General features: G+C 39.4%; 1 protein-coding gene across 10 annotated transcripts in view; it reads right to left on the bottom strand.

Moving 5' to 3' along the window:
• The window catches only part of ANK3 (ankyrin 3), a 355,138-nt gene that overhangs the window by 188,164 nt on the left and 139,253 nt on the right, over nt 1-27,721 (bottom strand). The window contains exon 1 of one of the 10 annotated variants that reach the window (XM_072040030.1): nt 12,784-13,406. The exons of 6 other annotated variants lie outside the window; for them this stretch is intronic. In XM_072040030.1, the coding sequence (XP_071896131.1) occupies nt 12,784-12,897 (114 nt within the window). In that variant the 5' untranslated portion in view covers nt 12,898-13,406. Of the gene's footprint in view, nt 1-12,783; nt 13,407-27,721 lie in introns of those variants that run through there. 3 more of the 10 variants (XM_072040031.1, XM_072040015.1, XM_021269543.4) reach the window with 3 other exon arrangements.

Raw genomic sequence — 27,721 nt, 5'->3', positions numbered from 1 at the left:
ATGGAAGAAAAGTGTTCTCTGAATACATGGGAAGTATGCTAACAACAGTAAAGCTGAAGGACAACAGCTTTCCTGCACTGGCTTCCCTGCACTGGGTTACCACACAATGCCAGTGCAGCCATCAACCAAGAACCCCACAGAATGTAACTGCATTTCCTCATTATGGAAGGAAAACTGACATCAGGCACTATCACTGCTCTGGTACTAAACACTGTGGTTCTGCCCCTTGCAGGAAGTGCCCATTGTCGCTGGCAGGCTTGTTCACGCACTCCCTGAATTATCTCTGACCTTGACCTCTCCTGCCACCACCATTCCTCTGAGCAGCCATAAATGTCTCTTCATCAAACAGCAGGATGTATTCAAAATAAGGTTGTTATACATTAGACCCAACTTGTACTGCTAGAAAATCCTCCCTAAAGCTATGCAGCTGAAATTTGCAACTGCCAAATGTAAGAACTGTAGACAAATCACATTTAGTACATCACAATAACTGGCTGCCCATAAAATAAAACTGATTCCAGGCAGTCCTCATATTAATAAGACTTCATATATTCCATTTTCGTTTGCATGAACAAAGCTATCCAAGAGGCAAAGGACTGAATATTCATCTGAAAAAGAAATGCATAAAATAACTGACATTAACAGAATCAACTGCCACTAGTTACCATACACATTTCTGAAAGAACACAAATACAAAAATATTTTGAATAAATGAGACAAATTTGATCCCACTGGAAGACACAGAAAACTAAGATAGTTTTTTCTGCTGCTAGCTTCACAAGTTTTATTGCACCCCAAATCCCCATTTTTCCCCCTATTTGTATATTTTCTCAATACTTCCTTAAAATATTGTCTAAGTTTAATATGAAGATAACCCATGACTTTATTTTCCTTGCAGGGTATCACCTTTGCTCCTTTTTCAGAAACTATTTTCTAGGAAACAGGCAGTCACAGAGAGCAGAGCATCTTGTTAAAACTAGGACAGAGATTATAACTTGTCAAGAAAACGTGAGAAAATTTTACTGCAAAGCAAAGAAGAGCAGAGTGGATATGAATTTCATTTTCTTCCCTACACTTTAAGGGTTAAAAATTATTTTGCTTAGCAGCCTGCTATTTTAGGGAACAATTGCCATTTTGTAGGTGTAAGTGAAATGCTCAAATTCATATCAGAAGTACCTTAAAACTGACAAGCCCTGATTAATTTGTGGTTACCTGTCTGTAAGCAGACTTTAACAAAGCAATAAGCTGTATATCTGTGGTGTGAATTCACATAACCAGGCAATGGATAAAAGATCTTATATTTTCAAGGACTTAATCAGATGCAATCTCCTGGATGTCCTTCAACCAATTAAATTTCTTACCCTGCTATATAAAGCTAGAGGATTTTATCATTTGTCTCGTTCCATGCCTGAATTTCTGCCCCTAACAGGCCAGCATCTCTGCCTAGGGAAGAGGGGTTTCACAAGGACGACTGCAATCCCACAGCAGCCGTGAAATCAGAGCTCAGCAGTCCTGCAGGCAGCACTCTGCTTGCTTGTAATGCCACTGTTGCTCACAAGGAGGAAAGCCATCCCTTAGCCACCTTTACTGTTACGTATCACACCTTCAGTGCTTGCAGAGCCTATCTGCACCATCCCACAAGGAGCTGAAGGCCCTCCTAAATTCAGCAAGGTTTGCAGCCCAGACGCCAACAGAGATGGACCAGATGAATGTTTTGTTGCAGCCAGGGTTTTATCTACCCACCTCACCTGTGCAAGATGTCACAAGTGAATAAGGAGCTCCTCATAACAAGGGTTTCAGCTCCCAACAGCTCTTTACCACCCTACAAAAATAAACTAGGCCAGCTGCCCCAGCCACTCCTGCATAACTTCCCATTTTCCAACATCAAGGCCCTTTCTCATGCTTTCGTTCCTTTATTCTCATCTTCCTTCAAATCGATTTAGAAGTGTCACCAGTTTTGTTCATTTGCATTTGGTAGTAAACAAGGAGAAATGTGCAGCTTTGCTTTTGGGAACAACGGGCTACAGTTCTGAACAGCTCCCCTGCGGATCTTGTTTGGTCACAGCATCTCTTGGCTTCCCGACCCAAGGCAGATTGTGCATGTGGCCTTTCAAGCTGAATTTATTGCTTATGCTCAGTGGTTCTTCTAATTGGACCTATGACTTGACCACAATTCAACGAGTTTAGCTCCAAGCATAACAGGCACATAGGTCAACAAGAAGATGCAACCATTAGAAACTACAGTACATTTAACCATTTCAGATTAAATTCATGCACTTTAATACCAGAATTTTGATGATTATTCTGTGTATCAGATGTGTTAAATGGAAACAATTTGGAAAGCTTTACAAAATCTCTGCAAATGATGTGTTTCTCATGAAACTTCGGCTGTATGATCAGTGGAACTAAAGCAGCCTTTCAGCCAATGTCTTGGTATAGTGCACCACATGTTTCCACTCCAAGAAAAGATTTTTAAAAAGCACACACTTGTTTAAAAACAAAATAAAACAAAACAAAAACAATCCTCCTCCAGAAGCATGTCAAGGCACCAGCGAAGATGTCCCTGGGTGGACACGACCAAGAAGTCACACACCAGGGCAATGCAGAACAGCTTTTAGGTCATTAAAAAATATCAACTGTGCATGGGCCTGACTGAGTAGCAACCATCCTCACATGAGGTATGCAGAACACAACAGGAAAATAAAAATAGTTGGTGTTTGTTATTTGAAAACAGATCCTTCAAGTGCAGAAGTAGAAAAATATGGAAATATTTTAGAGTGGAAAACCAGGAATTAAATACTTTGCTTAAGAGCAAACCAGTGGAAGAGTCGGTGGGAGAAGCCCCTGCCCTTCCTTGTCTCTTCAACAACTTGGAAGTTTGCATACTTTTACCTTCTATGTGGGTAGCATGTGCTGAGTGTGCAAAACATTTACTAAGCTTTTTTTTTAAATGTTACCAGACATTCTGATATTACAAAAAAGGTAGACAGGAAAACATAAGATATGCACATCAAACAAAATATAATTTCCCATAAAAGTTAAAAAGCATTCACTGTTCCTCAGGCTGCCCTACTTAGGAACTTTGATTGCGCACCCACTGTCATAAGATGCTTTCCTCTCAACATCTTTTTAATCTTTTCAGACTGGTAGAAAAACAGCAGTCTTTAGTTATCAGAATTTTGATGTTTAACAGCTTCAAAGTGCTGGTGGTTTCAGATTAAATCAAGTGGCATGAAAAACTAGGACTGCAGGTATACAGCACATTCACTGATTCTCCTCAAAGATGTTTTTTTTGCTTAGATGATAAAAATGTAATAAAGGAAACCTTTCCCACCCACTTCTCAGCATTATTTCACAGTGGGATGCTTTAACTTTTAAGAGTCTTGTGTAAGAAAACCGAAACTGTCCACAGCCACCCTCCAGAACAAAGTCTGCTACTGCCTGCCAAAAAAAAACTCTTTTGAGAGGCTTCCTCAGCAGTACAGGAAAATGCTGCATTTATTCACACAGACTGAGGCACCCCCAACTTTTTTTTTTTTAATTTGCTGCATCATGAGGGGCTTGGTATATGCATCTCTTCTCTTGGGGGTTCTCTACCCTGAGGCATGAAGAGCACTTCAGGCTTATTGACTTCACTATCCAGTCAGCAATCTGTATCTGAGTAATATCTGCATTAATTTTACTGCAGCCTGGGCATGAAAACACATGAGCCTCAGCACCAGAGATGATTGCTGGATTCATACAAATCCCAAGTGGGCAGGAGAAGAGGTTAGAGACTCAGATCATCCAGATGCTGATACCTGCTTGCAGGCCAATGGTAAATTTAGCTGATGAGATGGCTGTAAATGCTAAATGTTAAGCTAGTGATTAATGAATGGGAAATGATTGCAGTTTCAGAGATACCATGGTAGTCTCCAGAAGGAGCAACAATGCAGTCAGAAGAAAAAGAAAATGTTGTGTGGTAGAAAATAAAATTATTCAGCCCATGAAAGAATCTTGCCCAGAGCTATGAATGCTTACATACATAAGATAAACTAATTTTAAGTCATTTTTTCAGGGTTGTAATCATACATAACACAGCTAGAGTCAATGGCTCAATTTTTCCTTTGCCTTTTGTTGCTATAATGCCCCATAAATTTGTGCTGGGAAGCAGTGGGAATATATGCTCAGTGGACGTTGCACAGCTTTGGTTTTCTACAGGTTGGAAGAACACATGGGAAGCCACCTCCAGATGGGTAAGCTTGGGTACAACATACAGGACACGTCACTGTGAAGGACAACTGCCCAGCTAGATGGGATGGCCTCACTTAGCTGAAGGAAGTCAATGACAGAGTTACTCCAGGTCCTGAAGTTTAAGAGTAATCCCCCAGAAAATGAACTGATGTGGTGGACAAAGTAAATTCCACTACTGTATCTTCTACTAACACTAAAAAGTGCAGCCACAAGTACAGCTTATTATAAGGTACAGACAGGATAGCATAACTGATTGCTCATTTTAATACTGCCTTTAAGGAAGATCTCCAGAACGTGCACATCATCGTGCTCTAAATGGAAGGCAGGTACTAGGAGTTGCAGTTGTGAACTCTAAATAGGATGTAAAAATTTCTGGTGATGCTCTAATTTGAAAAATTTCAGGAAAGTGGCAGATGCTTGATAAATATTGTTCAACTTCTTGATCTATTTCATGATTTGTTTTTTGAAACTATATTTTCATTTAAAGCAGAAACAGAATCCTGCTATAAACTACATTCATGGAGAAACAAATGATTTATATACTCCACCATATTGTATATTTTTGAAAACTCCATTAACAACTTTGTGGAAAGCTTTTCCCTCAGGACCCAGCCTGGCCAACAGCTCAGGCAATAGGATGAGCCTGGCATCCCAGGAACTGCTGCACAGGAGCAAAAGGAACAAGCTTCAAAAGTGAAACCACCTTCAGCACCATGCAACCTCTCCCAGCCTAAGTGCTGCTTAACACAGACACAGGCTCACTGTAGGCAACAGGGCAAGTTTGAAGTGAATTTCTGTACTCGGAACTCTTCTGTCATCAAAGCACAAAGACGCCGTGCAAAGAGCTGTTCACAAGAGCACCATCCTCAGCCTGGCAGATCACTATATCATTAGGGGAGAAAAGTACTTGTTTCTCCCTATTGTTATTCCTCTGTACTGGTGAAATATGGGAGTACTCGGATTCAGATTGGTTACTAGTTGTTGTAGCCTATCACTGTTCAAAGATTTGCATAATCATTGTACTTACTTTTAAATACAATAATGCAACAACTACTTCAGCAGCTACTGGAAATCCTTTTGCTGCACTCAGAATCCAGCAGTTTCCCTCCCATTTCTTATTCCAGCAGAGCTGGGATACTTCAAATCATTTTTCAAAAGACAGAGGACACAGGGTTAAGATTAGGTCTGTAGCTCAGATCTACGAATTTTCACAGGAGGGAAAAAAGAAAGGGATAGGCTTTCCCGCTTTCAAAAATAAAAGTAATGATATAGTATAGCCTCATCCTGCCTATGTATATGCATTTAAAGGGGTAGTATAGATGGGTGTGGAACACATGAACATAATTAAAGCTTATGTAGTGCCCAGTGACTTCTCCCTCAATAAGCACCAGAACTGACAGCTTTCAGGAACTTGTTCAGAGTCTACAAACCACAATTTTCTCCAAGCCATCACAGAATGTTCTGCAGAAAAGTGAAAAATCAGAGGCTCTCCCCTTGATTTCCACTGACAGTGGATCAGGTATCAACATGACATACCCATCCCCTCCCTCACAAGGGAGACAAGTAGCAAGACCACAGCCTTTCTGGTTCTGGACTGCTTCCATGGGTGAAACATCAGGCACCTCAGGAGCCTTCTTGTCTCTGGTTAGAGAAGGGGTCACCGGAGACACCATGTTTAACACTACTGACAGATTTTGCTGAGCCCCCCACTAGGCACTAGGATAAATAGCATGCCACACTCACAGAATAAAAGCTGACATTGTGTCTGTATCATTTGCCATGATTGGGTAGCAAATACCTGGTTAAGGTACAGAACTTCATTACCTTCTTGTGCTCAATGTGTTAACAAATGCCTAGGATACCACTAACTTTAACAAGAAGTAACAAATGCTATAGTCCTCTTAATTCCAAGTGGATAAGTAGGGAGTAGGCTATATTCTGCCTAAAATGGGAGATCAGCATTTGTACAATAAAACACACAGCATAATTGAATCCCTTGTACCTCGTTGTTTTCTCTTTAACAATGTTTTCCAAGGAAAGATTAGAAAGATATTAAAAAGAACTACAAACGTTTAAAATTGATACATAAGTTGCTATAGCACAACATCTTAGACCCTTCACCTGCCCAGTAAACTAAAATTCAAAATTGTTAACAAAACAGTTATTATTAACAGAATATAACAGCTTAACAAACAGTTGGGTAAACTACATTTCAATTCATTCAAATAAACCAAAGAAAAATGTATAAGATTTTGCTGAGATGAAGGAGATGAAGCAATACAATGTGTCCTGCATCCTTCTGTGACTACAAAGGCAGTATCAAGCTTTATTTCTGGTATATAACATAAAGGTGTTAAACTACTTGGGAACATCTCAGAGCACTAACAACCTCACTTGGGATGAACTCACTACTAAAGTCATAGCTTTGTAAATAATGGGAAACATCAGCTTCTTTTTTCTTTTTTTTAAATAAACACATTTCAGAGCAATTTTCTTTTTCAATTAGCAAAACAAGCCTCTTCTTTCACTCTAGTTCTCCTGCCCATATTAGTCTTACTTGAATAAATACTAAAGAAGCATTCTGTTGCATTTCCCTCTCCAGATTCCATACAGTGATTTCAATCTCTCCAAAAATAAAACCAAGAGATAACCTCTTCTAGGTTACCTTTAACTAACCAACGTGCCAGCCAACAAAGTTGAGCTCACAAAACCACCCCACTCAGATAGCAGACATACTAGAACAGTTTTTAAGCATGTTATACAATTCCAAAGATCAACCACAGATGCCAGGACCTGATTTACAGGATGCCCAAATGCCCATAGCTCACAGCTGAAGCTGCAGGGCTGGAAGGTACTCATATATTTGAAAATGAGGGCACTGCTGTAAATTGTCTCGCTTACATGCACTGAACTATCCTCTGAAGGAACCTAGGCTTTTCCATTAAATATAAAGGGCTACAGCCTACGTTAGGTAACTGAAGGCAGGAACAACATGGGGCAGCTGTATTGTCTACATCAAGCTCATTATCTAAAAGGGGCCCCACATATCCCAGTCTAGCAAGGGGGGCGGGGATAACTTGTGGGGTTGCTAAGAGGTTTCCAACTCCACAGGGCCAACCAAAATCTTTGGGCCTGGTTCTGTCCCCTTTGCAGAGCAGTCCTGTGCTAGCACCACAGCTGTCCCCACTACTACTCCACTGGTGATCCCAACAGTTGTATGACCAACTGAACAGCAGTGCCTTGTCTTCTGACTCCCATCCAAATCAACACAGGAAAGCATTAGGCTTTGCAAATGAATTAAGTCAGGGGGAAGGCAGGAGGGGAAGTTAAATTCAGCTCAAATTTGCTTCTCCATTTCTTGCCTCTACCCACACCACACCTGAATAACGCAGATCCTAGCCAAATCAGATGAGGGCTAACTGAGTCTAACACCCAGTTTTAGCAGGTGCTCAGTCAGTTAAACTACTCACAAATATTTTGACTCAGTCACAAATATTTACTGAATAGGCAAGGAATTGTATCAAAGTACCTGGGACTCATCCCAAAGACACAGTTCAGGCAACTTTATAGCACAACATTCAGCAGGGCTTTGAATTTTGGAACAGTGCTGAACATTCACAATCACAAGATTTGTTGTGTTTTTGTTTTTAGACATTGTTCACCAAATAACCCTTTTCATCTTTCTTCTTCTTCCAAAGCATCCATTTTCCCTGGAAGATACACTTCCCTCTGCCCCTTCTCCTCTCAGCCCTCCTCCTCCCCCCCCCACCCCCAAAGAACAAATAATGCCCAGCCTAGGTGGAAAAGACAGAAGAATAAAAGACTCCATTAATACCATCCAGGTAGCTGAAACAGTATTGATTTACACTCGCTGAGAGTCCAGCTCTAAATCTAGTCATTTAACAATCTTCCTATAATGGAAAGACCACCTATTGTTAAGTCCTATGTCCTCCCCATCTCCTCCCACCATGAGCTGATAACATTAATTAAATATAATGTGGTTTATAACCCAAACTGACGTTTCCATAATAACTAATAGCCATCCATGGCAGTTGCCCAACCCTGAGGCATCAAGGAGGCAGAAGAAGAGGTGAGAACATTCTAAAACCTGCCTCAATTAAATGTAATTTTCTAACAGCATAAAACATTTTCTGGGTTTATAAACAAGAAAGTAACACTGCGCAGTGCCCACTTCAAATGATGCTGTAGTGCTACCCACAAAATACAATGCAATCTTTTCATTATTTGGGGGGTCATCTTCAAAGAAAGAATTGTTTTTGTCAGCTGAATAGAAACACTCTTTCACCACCAGAACTCCAGCTGCTAAGAACTCACTGCTGCTAGAAGATACCACATCCACCAGTGACCCTAAATAGCTACCAAAATGCCCTGCAATTTTTAGTATTTGCCTCTGACAGGGAGCATCATGTCCAAAATCAAGGACATGATCCAAGTTTTCCTAGCACCTTGGCAAGATCCATCGACTTCAACAATTTTTCCGTCATGTCCTGATCTACATCCTCTCCTTTGTGACATCATGCTCCCAGGTGCATTGGCGCAATACCTTCAGGGTTTGTGCCTTAACACAAATGAGTTAAGGCACAATCATTTGTGCCCTACATGTTTAGATTTGTTACTATCAAGTTCAACTGTTCAGAAACCATGAAGTAAATCTCACTGTTCTGCAGATTTGTTTGAAAATCATGAGATTAAAAATTTAAAAATACATGGTGATTTGCACTTGCTTTCTAAGTTTAAAGCTTTGAAGCTCACCCTCCTAGCTTTACCTGGTAACTATTAGGCTTTGATGCACATGAACACTGCACCAGTTCTATACCAATTACTTTTTAAGATCACAGCCCCTCGTGCTGCAGCCCACCTGGGTCCCACTGCCCAGGGGTGCTCCCGGCCCTGCTCACCTGAGCAGCCCCAGCAGGCCCTGGCAGCAAGGAGCAGCCCAGCCTGGGAGGTGGGCAAGCTCCTCTGTGCCCCACCAGCAGCCGCACACCTACAGGTCCACCGCTGCTGACATAGGATTTAAATTTAACCAGTAGCATAGTCCTGAGCAATTTTTCCAGCACACCTGGAAGCTGTAACACTTTCAAACACCACAAGTCTCAAGATGAAATAGCCAAGACTTGCAACATTAGCACCTATTACTTCCCCTGCTACCCATAAGTTTGCAGCAGCAGTGGATGTGACAGCAGCAGCCTTCAACATCTCAGAGATGGCAGCACACAGGCCTTGCATCATGATGGTGCTATTCTGTGTCCCCAAAGAACATGCTAGTTCCTGAACACTACAGGCAAATGGAAACCACTTCAGTCTTACTGAATATTGCATAAAACATAAATCATTGAGTATGTGCCAAAAGCTACCCTTCTCTTCTATTATGTACGGAAGGAAAAAAAAAATCTATTTTAGGAATGGCACTAAGTAACTTCCTTCCACACATTACTACAGGATAAACAATTTCTACTTTTCATAAGCCAAACTATAAGGAATCAAGCAAACCGTATCAATCACTTAGTATTAAAGGTGTCTTGGCTTGTTCTGAGGTATCATTTAAGGCAGTCTGTCCTTGGGTGTACTCAAAATACTTGCAGTGTAGGACACTGCACAACCACCCAGAAGCAGGATTGCTTGAAGCTGTAAAATGAAATTGAACAGAATAAATTGGAAGCTGTATAATGCAGATCCTTCACTGTACTTGCTGCATTTCTTGGTCCCATCTTTCTCTTGTATGAACTAAACTATTTAAACTCTGAATCTTTAGAAATGCCTCAAATTCAAGCAAACACACACCGTGGTGGGCCCGTGGTGCACAGAAGCACTGTGTTTCTACAAAGGAAGTGCAGCAATTTGGAAAATCTCAGCTTGAAATAAAGTGGGATTGCATATAATACAGGGTTTTGTTTTGCATATTTTTAAAAAGGTCATTTCTCTCATACAAATATTGAAGGAAGCCTTAACAGAAACATTATTACACTTTAAGTTGCTTAGCCAGTCAAAACCTGTGAAATACTAACCTTAGACTGCAATGCTAAAACTACTCAGCGACACAAATCAGCATGACCATTGCTGGCATCATCCAGCCTAGGACACTGCGTGCTCCCACCAGCCTTACTTTCTAACCATTGGTTGCCTCAGTCACCTTACTGAATAAATCATCCAGGAATGTTAGCACTAATTGCTGCTACCAATGTGCCTGGAAGACCCTAAAGCTCTGTATGCTGCTTAGGCAAAGGGTTAGCTTTGTGCAGTATCATGTGATCAACAAAAAAAAAAAAAACGAGTACTGCTTGCTTGTGGGTGGTGCAGAGGAACAAGAAGTGACTCACAACTCATAGTGGAAAAATTGGGGGGAAAATGTTTTAAATAGTCAGGAAAGTACAAAATGACAAACCACAATTCCTGGACTTCCTACGCCTCACATACCGGTTGGCAAACCGTTTTCTGCTGTAGGTATACTGATGCCCAAATATATAAATGTTAAAGTTGATGGGTTTTGCTCCATTCTCCTAGTAGCCACTACCCACCCTGAATCTGCCAAGTCCTAAGGAAATCCTCAAAGAAATTGGAACAAGCTACCAAATTCCAGCATGACACAAAGGAAAAAAACAATGAAAGTCTTTGATAGAGTGAAAACTCTATTTTATCTCACTCTTAAGATGCAGAAATAAAATACTGAAAAAAATCCAGACATTTGAGATTAATAGGTTGATATTTTATCCATGTGCCACTCTGGTTGCTAAGAGATTTCCATTTTACAGCACTATGTTGTATAAACAATAAAGCATTTTTGTCTACAAAGCAATTGTCTCACCTCACTGAATCAAGAGCCTCTCACTGCCACATCCCTTCTACATTGCTCTAATTACAAACTGTGCCAAAGCACCCTCACACAAAGACAGTATATGTATACTGGCAGGCATACTATTGTTAAACTTAAGCACATCAAGTACAACGTGGGCTTCCTACACCACAAGCAGAGGTAACTTAAACTATACATTGTAACTCACAACCCACAGGTAAATAAATATGGGTTGACCACCAGCTCCTAAAATGCACAACTGCTGTGGTCCTTTTCAGCTTGGATGGGGAAACCCACCCCAGCAGCTACATTACAGACCTGCAAAGAACCTAAACAGCAAAGAAAAGAAATATTACTAATTCGGGCCAGTTTCAAACAGCAGGGCCCCAAGACAGAATCTTATTTTTCACACTTCCATTTATATTGGAAGATGATTCAGAAGATCTTTACATATACATTCACTCAGAAAAAATATGTACAGCTAACTTGCTGCAGTACATTCACTGCAGCCATCTAAACGGTCTCCTAATGTGTTCACTAGAACAGAAGGCAGTGGGTTTCTTAGTGCTTTTCATTATGTATAGCACTGCCACCACCGAGAAATAAGAGAAAAGGGCAAGGAAATGCTGACTCTCACCCAACCAAAAGATGCACATATGTTAGAGGAAATCTACATGTCATTTAGCAAGCACATGCACCGCTTCTCTGAGCATATGAAGATTATCCAATCCCCCTTAGGGGGATTTCACAAAGACACACAGAAATACTACATGCCCAGGTTTCTGTTAAGACAACAGGCTTCTTGATATTTTCTTGAAAAATTGCCATGAAACACAACCAAAAATCATGGCAGGGCCTTCTTTCAGTGGAGCAGGGTTTAAGGTGTCATTTTTAAGGACATCCACAGAGAAGCCAAAGTGGCTGTCCTCATTAGCTGTCATTATAACACAAACTGTAACTATTTTGCCTGATACCTTGGAGAAAAATAGTCAGGCTTGCATCACACAGAAGCTCCTTAACTGAACAATGAGCAATGCAGTGCCTGCTGATTTTTTCAGGTCCTAGTATGCTGGAGGATTTTCTGCATCTAAGACAAATCTAAAGAAGAAAACAGAAAAAAAAAAAAAAAAAGAAATTGGCTCTGAGATCTGTCACCTATTGTCACCTATTTCCCTAACAATAGGAAGTTGCTAATAACAGATTGTTATGGCTGAATTCTGTAACACAGTTCGCTCTTAAGAAAAAATAGAAACAATAAGACACCCTATTTCTGTAACATTATCCCAAAAATGGATGTTTCAGAAGCCAAGCATGTGACACAGTCCCAACACAAAGAAAAAAATCTTCCTCCACACACATTCCCCTTACATATATGTATGTAAGGCTTAACTATTATTCTGTTAAACCCACAAGAAAGCTCAGCATTTTACCTCACATCATGGTTACAAACTAATTCCAACTCACAGACAGTTTGCATATCAAGGTAACACAAGTGATTTATCTGTGAAATGAACGGACACCTTCTGCATCATCACTGCAATCAACTAATATCCAATTAAACATTCAATTGCTTTACAAACCCCCCAGTTGTAGTTATCAATGCAGTTTTAAAATGTTAACAAATTGCTCCGACAGCTACCACGTTACATGTGAGAACAAGCTTTGATAGTTCAATTGCAAGGTAAGAAAATTGAAACAAAAGAAACTCTGTCACAATTTGGCACAGATTTAGATACCTTTTTCTTCCGATCCCGGGATCTTTTCCTGTGTTTTCTTTTTTTCTCAGTTTCTTCTTCAGCATTAATTTCTAAATCCCTGTTTTTCTTTAACTGTGATGCTGCGTGAGCCATAATGCATTAGAAATCCTTTACAACAATGCTCCCTTGTAAAAGGTGATTTCCTCGGGCACCTTTAACCAGCCCTTACAGCAAATGTTCCAATGACTGGAAGGAAATCTGTGACCAGAGCCAGGAACACATTCAGGATTCAGAGATCTCACAGAAGCTTGCAGTCACTACAAAAATACATAGTTGCAGATTTCTTCCTGTACCTTTCTGTACCTGAACCTTTATAAAACACTGCAGCCATCGTAATGCATTTAACGTAATGAAAAAGACAGCTGGGACAGAGAAAGCTGTATTATGGCTGTATCCCCTGCCACCAGCTGGAAGTGTCTAAGTGACTCCACTGAAGGGGGAATGCTGAAAAGCAGGGCTTTCTATTAAAAAAAAATCCAGAACAATAACATATGCTGCACTGCATTTTCTTCACTAATCCTGAAGCACATTTTAAAAACCCATGAAAAAAAATAGCACTAATGATTTACATTTCTCAGCCAGTTTTGCGTGGAAAGTCATTTAACCTATAATGAAATGGAGCAGCTCCTACTTTAGGTTAACTGCTGATGGTGACAAAAAAAAATAAAATAAAAATTTCTTTTTACCATGGAGACCCTGACTGCATTATGTAGAAAACAATGCATGCATTGCCGTATCTTAACAGTGTGTCCTTTATACCCATTTTTCAATTCCAATACATTTGGTGAGAGAGGATTACAGAAAGCCCTGTTGTCTTTTTCCTTTTTTTTTAAACATACTTATTACAACACATCATACAGAAAGATGCGATCATGCTAGTATGTGAAAGAGGCATTTAATTCATGGGAGATTTCCTGGCACCATTCTTTACGTGGTCAGAAAGGGGAATAAGCACTATTTCCATGTAGTTAGGAATATACTTTTAGGCTTTTTGTCAAGGCTCACTTCAATCATCTTACTATTTTTGCCACCTGAGTCCTCAATGACTGCAGCTTTTGAATATTCATTATGGGAGGTAAAATAGCAGCAGCATTACAGGCCTACAGGAGGATCTTTTACTAGTATGAACACAGAACAAGTATCTAGTAAATAAGGAACCATATTTTTTTCTATACAAATATGAACGATCAGCAGCTTGTCTAAAAAAAAAAAATAATAAAAAAAAAATGCTGTTTTTAACCTTTCCCAGTATTCTTAGTAGCACGCTTCGTAGTAATGAAGACTAGCATTTTAAGGCAGTCTCATTTATTTTAGGTAAGAATCAAAAGTTCCTGAAAGTGGAATCAGCATATTTGAGACAATACTGGCATTCCTCTCCTGAGGGAAGGAACACAAAATGTATTTTAAAAAAAAGCAAAACACAAAAACAGTTACATGTGAATTTAAGTGCAATTAGCAAAATCATATTGAACCATCAGAACTCAGCACAAAATCCAGAGCAGTCTCACGAGGCTGTCAATGCTCCTCCCTGGAACTTGGGAGATGTTTTCTGAATCCAGGCTGTGAGGTCCAGTAAATGGCATGCATCCACTGCACTAGTTTGCACATGACATGGCTAAGAGCAAAATAACCTTTTAAATCTCCAAAACAGAAACTACTTTGAGCATTCTGTATGTTATCCAGAAGGCAGCACATAATGCACTGTTTGTCTACTGTTCACAGGCTAATAAACTAGGTTTTAGAAGTTGTTTGGTTTGGGACAACTCTCAGGAAATGCTTGAGGATGGAGACCAACCACAGTTACGAGACCTCAGGGACCTTTCCTTCTGATACAGTAAAATCACACAGCTTACTGCCTGTATCTAAACCTCACTGTACCCACATACCACCATGTACCTCTCCCTACTCCTCCCCTCTGAACCTCTTTGGAAGGCTGATATACTGCCTCGTCAAAGTTGTGGAAGGAGGAATGCTGCACTTTGGCAATGCCTAGTGTTGTATCAGAAGCAGCAAATTCCCTCTTCTCTATGTGCTAGAAGCTTGAATAAACACATTTCTGCTTTTAAAGATGCAAAGAGTATCTCAATGATCTGAACATGTTTTCAACTATAGTGCAAGGAACATAACTGCAAGCAAAGGGCACATTCAGGCATTTATCTGGATTTTGGCCCAGCTCTTCAGTGAAACACAGGGAAGCAATGAGAAGACTCCACGGTTTGTACCAAAGGAGCCCTACTGTAGAGAGGAACTGGGCAAAACTGCTGGTTTAAGGGGCTGGAGGAGCTATCTCAAGGAGACCGGTGGAGAAACAGTCAGGTGTTCATGGGAAATGGAAGTCTGCCTCATGCTTAAAATAAAATAAAAATTACACCTCAGGCTTTGCTTTCTATAGCTCACAAGCTGTCTACATGACCTTGGAAGTAATTCTCTGAAGCTCAGCTCTTCCTCTTTAAAACAGAGTTGACATGAGTTCCCTCTCCAACAGAACTCAGTTACTAGCAGGGAAGTACTCAAACACTAAGGAAGGACCGGAACTGAAAATAAATTCAACAGAACTGCGGAGAGTTGGGTCTCTCTCATTCCCAGCACATTTCCATCGGGATTTGGAAGACTCATGAGCCTTTACTTTACAAAACCAACTTCTTATTCAAGCCATAAATTAAGTGAATACTGCTGTCATTCACCACTTGCATGCTAATCCTGTGATGTTCTATATACCTTTTAACCACATTAGCCTGAAATTTATGCCTAAATAACCTTATTAGATGAAAATACAAATAATGCATTATAAAGCATCGTATGCTTAAAATACTTGAAGCATACTTTCTGAAACGTTGGCAGAGAAATAACCGGTGCATAGGCAGGTTAAAAGCCTTAATGCCACCTTATGTACAGGCTGTATTTCCATGCACAGGGAAAGTAGCCCAAGCTTTTGTTAATGACAATTATTTTAACAAATGAGGATAATAAGTGAACTTGCCCAATCCCTTGAGATATGCATAAGTGCAAAGATTTTATCTGTCAGGCAAGCCTGCATCATCCCAAGTATCTTTGCAGCTAATTAACCAACTGGACTTATCATGTAGATATTTTTATTATGTGTACTACAGCCCTGGCTTGAAATACAGGTTCCAAGCCCGTGAATTAGATTTCAGGAATTGTAAAAAATAAAAAATAAAATAAAATAAAATCCTAGCCTTTTCAAGCTAGGATTTTAAGAATTTACATTTTAGCTATTAAAGCAACAGTCCAAAAAAAAGATCCCTTATAGTTTGAAGTAGTACTAGGGAGATTCTGTGTAGCTTACAGTCTGAAACACTCAAATAGAAAAGAGGTTATGCAAAAGGTGTGAATAAAAGATCCAGACCCCTATGGAAAACAGACTGCGTATGCAGTAGAATTTCTGCTTTGGGGGAAATGGTGAACTGGCATCATCCACTGGAAGGTGATAGGGCACTGCCAGACTGATAGTTGGATGAAGCACAAAGGTTTTCATGCCAGATGTCATAACTCACTTCAAGGGAATTAGGTACTAGAAAACTTCATTAAGCGCTTCTTTTCAGACTTCAGTAAAATAATTAAGCTATTTGATTTCACCCTTAATTACAAAGTTAATGAAATGCCAATGACTGTTTCACTACAATCCACAGGGTCCTGATAAAGTTATGGAGAATGATGAACTGTATCTTACTTGAACAATGGGACATTAAAGTTTGTTAGTCTAACAACATCTACTTATCATCAGCTCACAAAATTGTAACAGTGACTAGGAATTGATTTTATCAACTTGAAAGTGAAGTATGTCACTTGGATTAGTTAAACCTAGTAGTCACACTGTTAAAACTACCCTCAAAAGACTGTAAAACAACATTAGCACACAACATGGAGACAGATGTTAAGAAAAACCTAAGAAGTTATAGGGAAAAATATGCTTGTGGTCTAATTAATGGAGTTAATTTATTGATTACTCAAATGCTTATAGAGCAAAGACAGCATCATGATGTCATCACATATATATATTAAGTCATGACATCATCACATATATATATTAAGTATGCAACACAAAAAAAAATTACAATCATACAAATATTGGTTTACCAATAATCTGCTAAAAATCCAGATTTATTAAAACACATGATACAAATTATGGTAGACATAACACCATAAAAACATTCAAAATTTAGGCTGCTTAGATCACCATAGATCAATGAAGGCTTATAAACACGTACAGTGCTACAAGGTCACTGAGTACTTACTAGTAAAGAAGGTATGTCTACATTTTCCCAAACATTAAAACAAGTTGTACGGATAACAAAAAGAAATAAGAATTCTAGCCAAAAAAAAAAAAAAAAAAAAAAAAGCTCTTTGAAACTCTGTTACCTCATAAACTAGCCCTTCAAAGCTTCAAAGGAGACTCCTAAGACCAGGCAGCATTCATCTGTAAGGCTAGTAGGCCTAGCATCTCAAAAAAAAAAAAGTGAGACTAAAAGCTTATTTAGCATTTGCTTTTGTCTACTTTTATCTCCTTTTCACACATCTGGTGTTAGGGCAGGATGGACCCAGTCTTCAAACATGCAGAAAAGCATTAAGGTCACCAAGTAACAAATGCATGGAAAATGAGAAAAGTTAAGGGTTTGTTCTGCCCTTCTCTTCAGCTGCCTTGCAAGTGGAGTTTCCCCAGCTACCTACCTCTTCTATCAGTATTCTACTTTGGCAGTAACAATCCCAGAGAAACTGTATGATGAAACGTAACAGAGTCAAAAAGGGATGCATGCAGTACATGGAGAGAAGGGAAAACTCTAAACTGCATTTTATAGACCACTTTTATAGTGTTTGTCCCTTAACTCCTTTGAAGTTACACTACAAAATTTGGAATCTTATAGAATTACAAATCACTTCTTACTTGACTTTTTTACGGCATATGTTTAAGAAAGCTTTGGAAAATCACACAAATTTGGGGACACAGTGCTAATGGCCAAAGGGTGTTTGTTCATTCCTAACAATGGCTTACTACTAAGCTGCACCTCCTGCAGTCCAGTACACTCCCTGTACAAGGATGGCTGAGCTGTCTGCAAACTCCTCATTAAGTCCCAGTTTAGGGCACAACATTTAAAGAAAAGTACTGATTTTGGTTTGCCTTTAAGACTTGCATGGCAAACTGGGACAATTCAAAAGCTGACCTGAGACTCAAACCCCTGGCCTAAGAGGCAGAGAAAACGGAGCAGTAAATCTTCAGCTGTCCTGGGCCATCACATAGGCATGGTAAATCTGCCTGCAAACTGGGAGAGAGGAAACAATGCACTTGTGCACCAACAGAGGAGAAAGTCTGAATACAGAAGACTGCAGAGTACCCCATACCTGGAGACTGCAAACCCTGACTTGTGAAAGAGGATTTTTTTTTCTACTGGCCTCAAAAAGCCTGAAGTGACAAATTAATATTAATTGTACTGCAAAAACAGTATAAAGAAAGTTTCATGTCTGACTCACAGCAAATTAAGAAAAAAATATTGGTGTAACTTATTTATAGAGACACATGAATTGGAATATAGACTTTGAGTGGGCTTGTACATGCAACTGTGGAGGAACCCAAGAAATGTATCTGATGCAAGGAGCACAGTAAGATTTCTAGTCTGAATTGTAGCTGAGCTAATACACAAAACAATCTCTCTCTTTTCTTCTTTCCTCCAAAATAATATTGGTAAAAACCTATATTTACTGGGAACCACTGAAATTATACCAACATGCACTTTTCTGAAACTTTTTTGTGTGTTCTTCCCTACTAGTTAAATAACAGCCTTCAACCAGGCCTGAAATACACCAAGTACTGATGTCCTAGGGATGCTAACAAAACTCACTCACACCATGAAAAGGTAGTAAATTGGTTTCAAGCACGTTAACAACTGAAACAACTGTACCTGAGATTAATATTATATCATGATCATTGACATACTTACCAACATTTGGAACTTCTAAATACCTTTCTGAAATCAGCAATTTATCAGCATGTTAGCGTTCCCAGATTCCTAACTTCTGAGCTGTGCTCTGTATTGCCAGCCGTGCTCCCCCAGTTCTACCAACACAGCCCCAAAACAGTGGGGAGGTCAGCAGGATGGTGCTGCATGGCACCAGAGAGTTCAGTTCGGGGAACTGGTAGATGACCCTACGAATTACACCAGCACAGCCAGGAAAAGTTATCCTAGCACATGGGATTACATTTAAAAGTAGGCTTTGTATGAGGTCTGCTCTGAGCCCATAGAGGGTTTTCCTTCAACACAACAAAAGCAGAACTCAAGACGGGCCTGAGGTGGCTTTCAGAAGCACTTCTGCCAGTTCCCAAACTGAGACAAGAGGAGCTATTCCCTGTTTGTCTCAGATGGAAAACACTTTGTCTCAGAGTGGTTTAAAAATAACACGAAACAGCAGCAGGAAACGTCTTTGCAGTATTTCAAGTTACTCGGCATCAAGTCCACGCCTGCTGTCCCTTTTTTGGAGCAGCAGCAGCCTCATATTAAAAGCGACATAAAAAGCAATCCCACTGCACAACTGTGACACCTGCAGCAGTGTAATAAATGAATCTGCTTAAGCAAATGTAGCTGCCAAACAAAGAGGGGGATGAGCCACTCACAAATAGATGCAACACCTTTGTCTGTGATTAATGGATCATTTTCCAGTCAGCTTTGATTTTATTAGGTTGCAGTCATAAATGTACACTTTGCGTTAAAGGAAATGCTGACTATACGAGCCTTCACACAAATCATTGCATAATGTGTATCAAGGGCTAGTGGCCCTTAGGAAGATCTGTGACCATGAAAAATTTGTTGTACCTTCCCCATTGTAAGCCACAAAAGGAAAAACATCTGAAACTTTGGACAGAAGCAGAGTTGCATGGCTGTATCAAGTGCATTATTTTACCACCCACCTGCCTTTGACAGTAGGGGGCTGCACAATGTGACCCAGTGTCCCCATATATTCTTGTTGCTAAGTTCTGCACACAGAGAGCAGCTTACTTGTTTTATTTTGCAATAAAACACTGCCAAATAAATGAAGCCATCTGTAAAGGCATTCTCTGAAGTTTTCACCGTTTCTCAGTTGCCCCGAGACTTTCCACTGTTGAATTTTTTGTTGAATTTTTGCCCTGCATAAACACCGAAATCACAAGAAAAACAAACAAATAAACAAAAAACACTTACTGACCTGTATGCTAGGTATTTTTCAGTCTTGAATTCCCTGGAGCAGTTTCACATGCAAAAAAAATCTGCTAGTAACAACCAATACTCCTAAGACAATGCAGACAGGTGCATATGAGCCAATAAGGAATAGTAGTTTCAATTCCTTCCCTTTCCAGCACAACATTTGCACACTGAGCTATCTTGACAAGTGCAAAGGACTTAATTTCTACCTCTAACTCTAATTACAGACTTCCCATTTTAGCAAAGTTAGATGTAGAATTTTCAGTGAAGATCCTAGTTCCCACCAAGATACACAGAAATCCTTAATTTTCTGGAAAAAAAAAAAAAAAAAAAAAAAAAAGAAAATATAAAACAAACAAAACAATACTCTCAGCATTTAGCGAGACTCCTTAATTATTCATTATTCCTATTCTCGTGTTCAAATGACCATCTTTGTCTCATTCTCAAAGGGTCCTCACCATAATTAAGTCAGGGAACCACTAAAATCTCAGCCTGCTGCCCAAGTAAGATTTCAGCACTGTAGCTGTTCTGCACACCCCATGCAGCAATTACTTGACTTTTATGGGAAAAAGTTTAAAAAGCAGAGTCATTAACAATCAGTAACAAGAGTAAGAACATTATCAAACATCTATTTTAGAGATGTCGTTTTTCTCACTTTCCAAGGAGTAAGTTAACACACAAGTATCAATCTGTAGATTTTGACTGAAAACAATGGCATGTGAAAATTCTCAGTTTTCTGAAAGTAAAAACCAACATCAAAGATTACGTAGGGTCATTTGAGAAACACAGATTTACATTTTATTTGGCAAAACGGTGAAAGTCCAGCTACTGGGATTTCAGCACTAAAAACCTGTAGGAAGGAACCCTTGGTGCAAGAAAGGTAATTATCACACACTGATCCAAAACAACAACAAAAATTCACTGCCACTATAAGAATTCAGAAACGTTGTGGATGCTTAAAATTCACAAAGCTATTAATGTCCACAGGAAACTCGGTTCTTTCTTGGCCTAGCAAGAGCAAGTAATACACATATATGTAAAAATATCTACCTATATAATAACTATAATTATCACAGAATAGCTGTATTGAAGCGATGCCTGAAAAACCAGGTAATATTAGTGCTCCACGCAGATCAGCACAAGGGCAATACCTGCCCTGATCTATTGGTAAACTAAACACACAGCATACAGGGGATGAGGAGGATTGTATTGCTCCTGCTTTAGAGTGGGGTAACTGAACTGGAGATGATGAGGGTGAGGGGGCTGTTTTGTGTGTATTGTATGACATGCTGAAATAAGTCAACAAAAGGCAAATACCATACCAGGGATGTATAAACAGAAGTAACAGCCTTGAAGATATACGGAAGGAATCTCTCTCTTTTATACAGCCTTGCTTGGGTCTCAGCTGGAGCAGCATGTCCTATTTCAGGCACTAAACCTCTAGGAAAAGTTGTCAACTGGAGATAGAAAGAATTTATTGCTTTAACTCTGAAATCACTCTTCTCCACAAAACAAGGCTGAATATTTCTCTTAATTTACCAGTTAGCAATGAATAGCTTTGGACATGCATGTACACACATTGCATGAAGAAATACCAGTCAGCACTGCAACCTTGCTTATTTGCACCCTGCTCCCACCCCTTAAAAAGCAAACAAAACAAAACAATAACAGACAAGTAAGTATGATTAGATTCAAATCTCTGTAAGAACTAGAGGTTCTTTTCTTTTTCTTTTAGTCTTTGTATTTTGTTTTGCTTTAAAATAGAACTGGTTTGTGCAGGGGCTGGTAAGGAGGAAGGTTGCACAGTACTTCTGTGCAGAGATAAATGCGTTCTTCTTTAAAGACAGCACTAATTCTATCCAAAATATTTGACAAACCAAAACTTTTAAACAGTCAATACTTCATAAAGTAGAACACAGGAAAACATACACAGAATGTCACCCTGGAACCAAGTGGAATAACTTAGAGAGGACTAAAATATGCACATCAATGAGGTAGACTCCATGCAGTTCAAGCCAGGACACCTGAATGACAGGCTTCAGCTAAAATTTCAACTGCTACAACCTTCTTGAGACCTCCTGGAAAACTGGCAAGATACCAAAAGTCTGTTGAAGGGCAACTATAGTATTAAGTTTGAGAGCACAGAGTGGGGATAAAAAAACACTTTGCAAAAGAAGAGGGGGGAGAAAACACAATGAAAAATGGCTCAAGGGTTGAAATAAGGACAGGGATATCACTCACCAATTACTGTCACAGGTATAACAGAATCAGTGTATGGAGATTAATTTAACTTAAAGCAAACTGCTCCAGCACAGGTCCCCCACGGGCTGCAGCTCCCCCCAGACCCCCTGCTTCTGCATAGGCTTCTCTCCACAGGCTGCAGCTCTGGCCTGGGGCCTGCCCCTGTGGGGGCTCTCCATGGGCCGCAGCCTCCTCCAGGCCACATCCACTGTTCCACCAGGGGCTCCCCCATGGGCTGCAGCATGGAGATCTGTTCCACGTGGGACCCATGGGCTGCAGGGGGACGGCCTGCTCCACCAGGGGCCTCTCCACAGGCCGCAGGGGAACTGCTGCTGTGTGCCTGAAGCACCTCCTGCCCTCCTGCTGCACTGGCAGAAAGAAAAGATGAGTAATAGAATGGGGCAACCGTACTCAAGTCTATCACAGCTGCCAAAATGCAGAAGAAAACAGTCTGTTCTCCACAGTCAGTACAGATAGCAATAGTAGTATAAACTGCAGCAAGGTATAGTAGTATAAACTGCAGAACACAGGGGAAACTTGGCAACTTTGTGACTGACCTGTAGGAAAAGCTTTGACAAAAGCACTTATGATCCATACTACTACAGAAGCCCCAGAAAGTCATCAGGGCATTGCAAGAGCAATAATACACCTGTGCATAGCTCATTTGCAGAAGACAAGTGCTGGCGACTTTATGAGAACAACTCCTGTAATACATCCAAAGTTAGGAAATCAATAATACATTCTGTACTTAAAAATCCTTTGAACAACCACATGTAAATAAAGCAGCATGTCATGGAATGGTTTGATGCAGAAAGAAATAAAAACAGTAGCCCTAGATCTGTCTTGTGAGTCAGATAACCCCTTAAAAAGTGGTCTCTGAATCAAGGCATTCTTGTGTACTACATAAACACACAATTTACTCTATTCCACTTAATACATAAGTGAGCACTAGAAGGTTAATGCGTAAGTAATTGTCTAATACATAGAAGTACCAAATACATTATCAAATGTATAAATGTTACAAGAAACACAACTACTTTCTCCCCTCTTTCCAGACAGAAAATCTGGAGGAAACAAACTAGGAATTTACAAGGCTCGTTATCTGGCCATTTACAAGATCTTTGTAATTTTAAATTGTTATTATAACCAAAAGAGAAACTTTACATCTCTTCCTTTTTAAAATACCTATTTGGATCCATTTGAAAATACATGTGTTGGTGACACTCACACGCATTATATGACCCCTGTACCAAGAGGACCACAGACTTCCCAGCTTCCAAAAGTCTGTACTTAAACCTTACTGTAACAGCACAAAACTATTTTATTAATTTCATTAATTTTTGATCAACTATGTTTTAATAAGATAGCACAGCTAGAAATATATTTTCAGTTTCTAATACAAAACCTGAGGCCTTTAGTATGTTACAAATTATCAGAAGTATTTGCTGCAGACACCAGAACTCCAAATGAAGATCCAAATCAAAAGTGAACAGTGGCGTGCTTGAATTATTCTACTGAGTTTCAAAGTCTTAAAAATATATTTTGATAGTATATCTAAAATAACATAAAAACAAAGTCTACAATTAGTTCATATATTAAAAAAAAAAAAAAAAAAAGGAATTAAGCACAAACTATGTAGAAATAGACAATACAGAAGAATTCCCGACACAAATTACAGAATTTCAATCTAAAGAAAGTGGTGAGTGCCTGTTACTTACCCATTTAAAATTGAGCTAGAAAATACAGAAAAGAATTGTAAAGAACAATTCTTCATTGTCAGGATAATGGATAAGATGATCTAATTGGACTTTTCCCATCTCTTATCCCATTGTCATATTTTGATTACTTCTGTGAGTACAAGTCCTAGGCACCATTTTTCCTCTTTACACAAGATCTTCTTCAGTACCACTGCATGCACAGAACTGTGATTTTATATATACTTACAGACTGCAACACCATTTGCATTAAATTGCAAAAGCCATACATAAAATTACAGCTGTTTAAAGATATTTTAACTACTCACTAATAAAATATCTCTTTGAAATAAATATTACATGATTTATAACAGCAGAGAATTTTTCTGTTGTTCTATTTAAGTTTCATTTGCAGCCCTAACGTTCCATCCTAGAGTTACAGCATAGAATGTGAAGTATATTCCCAGGCTGCGTGAAGTCTGACTAACCAACATGCCAGTTATATAGGCCATGCTCGGTACACAGTTTGAGTAGCTATGTAGTTCAGCAGATGCTGCAGGTACACTAAAAATGAAAAACAAGCTTTGGACTATATCACAAGAACTGTGTATTTGTGAATAGTAAATGAACAACTTCCATGTTTTTCAGTAACAAAGAAGCACTTATCACAATCAGCAAGTTCACACTGGCTTCCAGCGTGCAGGCTGAGTAATTGTCTCATCAGGACAATAGCCTTTATGACAATCATGATCTCACCACCGCTCTCAAAGATTCAAAAGGCCTCTTTTGCCCCTTACTGTGGATGCAAGGCATACTCAGTCTTTGCACTTGAAGCAAATCCTACTCTGCAGCTTCAACCCTTGGCTGTTAATGCAGGCAGGGTGTAATCTTGTTATTTTTCACACCTTCACATTTAAAGCACAAAAACTATGGATTTTCTCAGTAGAGAGAAAGCATATACTGAAATTCTGGTCCCAGTCATGACATCTCCCACAATATCATTAACTTAAAATAGGTAACAGAGATAGCAGTAATAACAAAATAGTAATGTGCACCTCAAAAATGAAGATGGAATTTAATTTTACATAGACTGTTTTTCCCCTCTTTTATACTTTACAAACACAGCAGCTTACAGTGGATTCTGCACTGGGACTACGGGCATAAAATATGCCTTCTGCCACCACTTCCCTCTCCCACTTCTCTTACTGGATATGCCTGGGAGTCATCTATTTTAAAACATAGGTACAGTGTGTTCTAGTTTAATAAAGCAGTGAAAAATAACCCCAACTTAACCAGGTCTGGTTCACTGTTTAAGCTCAGAACAACAGCAAATGAGTGTTTACCAGTGTCCAATCAACACCTGTCTAAGGAGAAGAAAAAAAAAAAAAAAAAAAGGAAGAGGAGCACATTTGTTGAAGTGTATTCACACTGTGTACTAACACATGGTCTTTCTTTGCCTCTTCTAAAATGTGGAGGAAACTACTGTCTCCATGATGAAGGGATTACAGTGTACTCTCATAATGTGTTGTTTTTTTTTTTCTCCTTTGCAAGATATTCATGTACCTAGTGGTGTGGTGACTCAGTTCACACACAGGGATAAAGACCAATGGGCAAGGAAGCACTTTAACTTGAAACATCTTAAAAGCTGGACAAGGTTTTTCATCAGTACAGACTGATGTCAGGGCAGGCTGTGGATTGCTGCCAAGTGGGTTTCTATCCTACAACCTTCTCCAGCCTCATTCCCACCTGCACTGGGCACTCTGCACCTTCCTCCAAAGTAGGCACTTCACAGAAGTGTGCATACCTTTTTTTTTTTTTTTTTCCCCCTCCAGAGTGAGACCTCAGAAAGCAGGAAAGCAGTCTTATTGCAGAAGAGAACAGCTGCCCGTTCCTGGAAGGCTGCTGGAGCCGGCTCCAGGGTAGCCTGACCTCTTTGACAAGGGCTGGCTACTGCTGGCTGCTTACGGAAAAAAGCAAAGCTCCTCATGCACCACTTTAGGTTCCCACCATTTCTTTCAGGCTACTGCCACAGCTCGCCTGCCAGTCCCATTGCAACCCTTCCCCAGTTTGCCCACCCTGTGCCTCTACCATTTTCCACGTCCCAAAGGCACCATAGCATCCAGTCCTTCTCCACATCCCCTATGATTTTAAAAATGCCTTTTACAATTGTGTAAGCTTCATTTCCTTGGGGAATCAGACTTAAGCAAAACATATACAAACCAAAAAGCAGAGGCATCATGGAAAAACAGGTATTTGGAAAATACCTGTTTATATACCATCGTGGAAATGATGGTATATATGGTTTATGAATGATGGTATGATGGTTTAATACCATCATGGAAAAACACGGGGGTGAGGGGAGGGGGGAAGAAAAAGAAAAAAAAAAAGATTATTTTTTATACTTAAGTATTTCTCTACCAGATGTTTTGGCATCTCAAAACCCCTTTTAAAAAATTCTGATTACAATCTGTATTAAAAAAAAACAGAGACCACACAGTGCAAAGGTGCCCATTAGGAATAAAGAACCTTTACAGCTGCACAGCGGGATATTTACTGAGTAGTAGGCTTCTTTTTTATTTTGAAGTTCCCAATCATAAATCAAAGATGCTCTTCACCATTGTTATCAAGTGTTATCAAGCCTGCTAAGCAATACATCAATCTGACGGACCATATTTGGTAAGCAGCAAACCCAAGAATACTGACAAGATTACGGGATATAGCCATTTTTAAAATGCTAGATGATGGCACAGCATATTATCCCAGCAATGCAATCCAGGAACAGATCTGGAATTTTCACTTCCAAAATGGTACTATACTTTTGCTTCTAACTTTGCCAGCATTTAAAAAAGAAGAGTTACCAGAAAGAAGATTCCATAAAGCAAGTACCTCTTCAATGTTTTTGACAATCCTATGCATAAATCTGGTATGTGAAAGAATTACAGTTTTGAAGAACTATTTAGAAACACAATTACCAGTATCAACATCACAGATAAACATGATGTGCCAAAATGATATGTTCATTCACAACAGACGTTTTTGAGGCAAACATGGTTTTCTTTACCGTTAGCATATTCCCCTTAACTCATTTTTCTCCATGCTATAGAGACCTATTTCATTTCCCCCATGTAAGTGATTCTTTTGCCCTTCTTTTCATCTTTATTCCCACTTAATTTCATATCCTTATTGTGAGGAGATGTGTGGTGATAGAATAACAGAAGCTCTTCCCAGCACAAGCACATTGCAAATTCATACAGGAATACAATCTTGGTTTGTCTTTCTTCTGTCCCTAGTTATTCCTAATGTTGTCTTTTTTAATCAAGAGGTACCTGCATGTTCCAGATTGTTGGTACTAAACAAACAAAAAGAAATCTGAAACATCACAGCCTTGTTCAGATATTATAACGTACAAGATGAAGTAATACATCCATTAATCTTGCCCAATCTCCCCCAGTAAAGAACTTTATTTTCAGATTATATCTGCTTTATATGGTTGTGAGATAAATTAACCTATTATTTTTCTCAAAAAACTGTAATGTAATCTCCAGAAGTACTCAGATTCCACAAAGGATATGGAATTGCTAGAAATTCTTACATCCTTTTCTGCACAAAGGATATTGGGCTCATTCTACTGAGCCCAATAAAGTAATATTTAAGTAACCGATACTAAACTGGGCAAAGCAAGCCTAAATGGATGTTCTCAGAAATTCTACCAAGTCAGGAAAGAAGTCACCTGGAAATGACATTACAAAAGAAAGGGCGAGAAGCAGACAAATGAACACTCATTTATTTCAA

Source organism: Anas platyrhynchos, chromosome 6 (assembly GCF_047663525.1).
Source record: "Anas platyrhynchos isolate ZD024472 breed Pekin duck chromosome 6, IASCAAS_PekinDuck_T2T, whole genome shotgun sequence".
Taxonomy (NCBI): Eukaryota; Metazoa; Chordata; class Aves; order Anseriformes; family Anatidae; genus Anas; species Anas platyrhynchos.
Note: the sequence above shows the minus strand (reverse complement) of the source record. Positions and strands in the feature narration are given on the sequence as shown.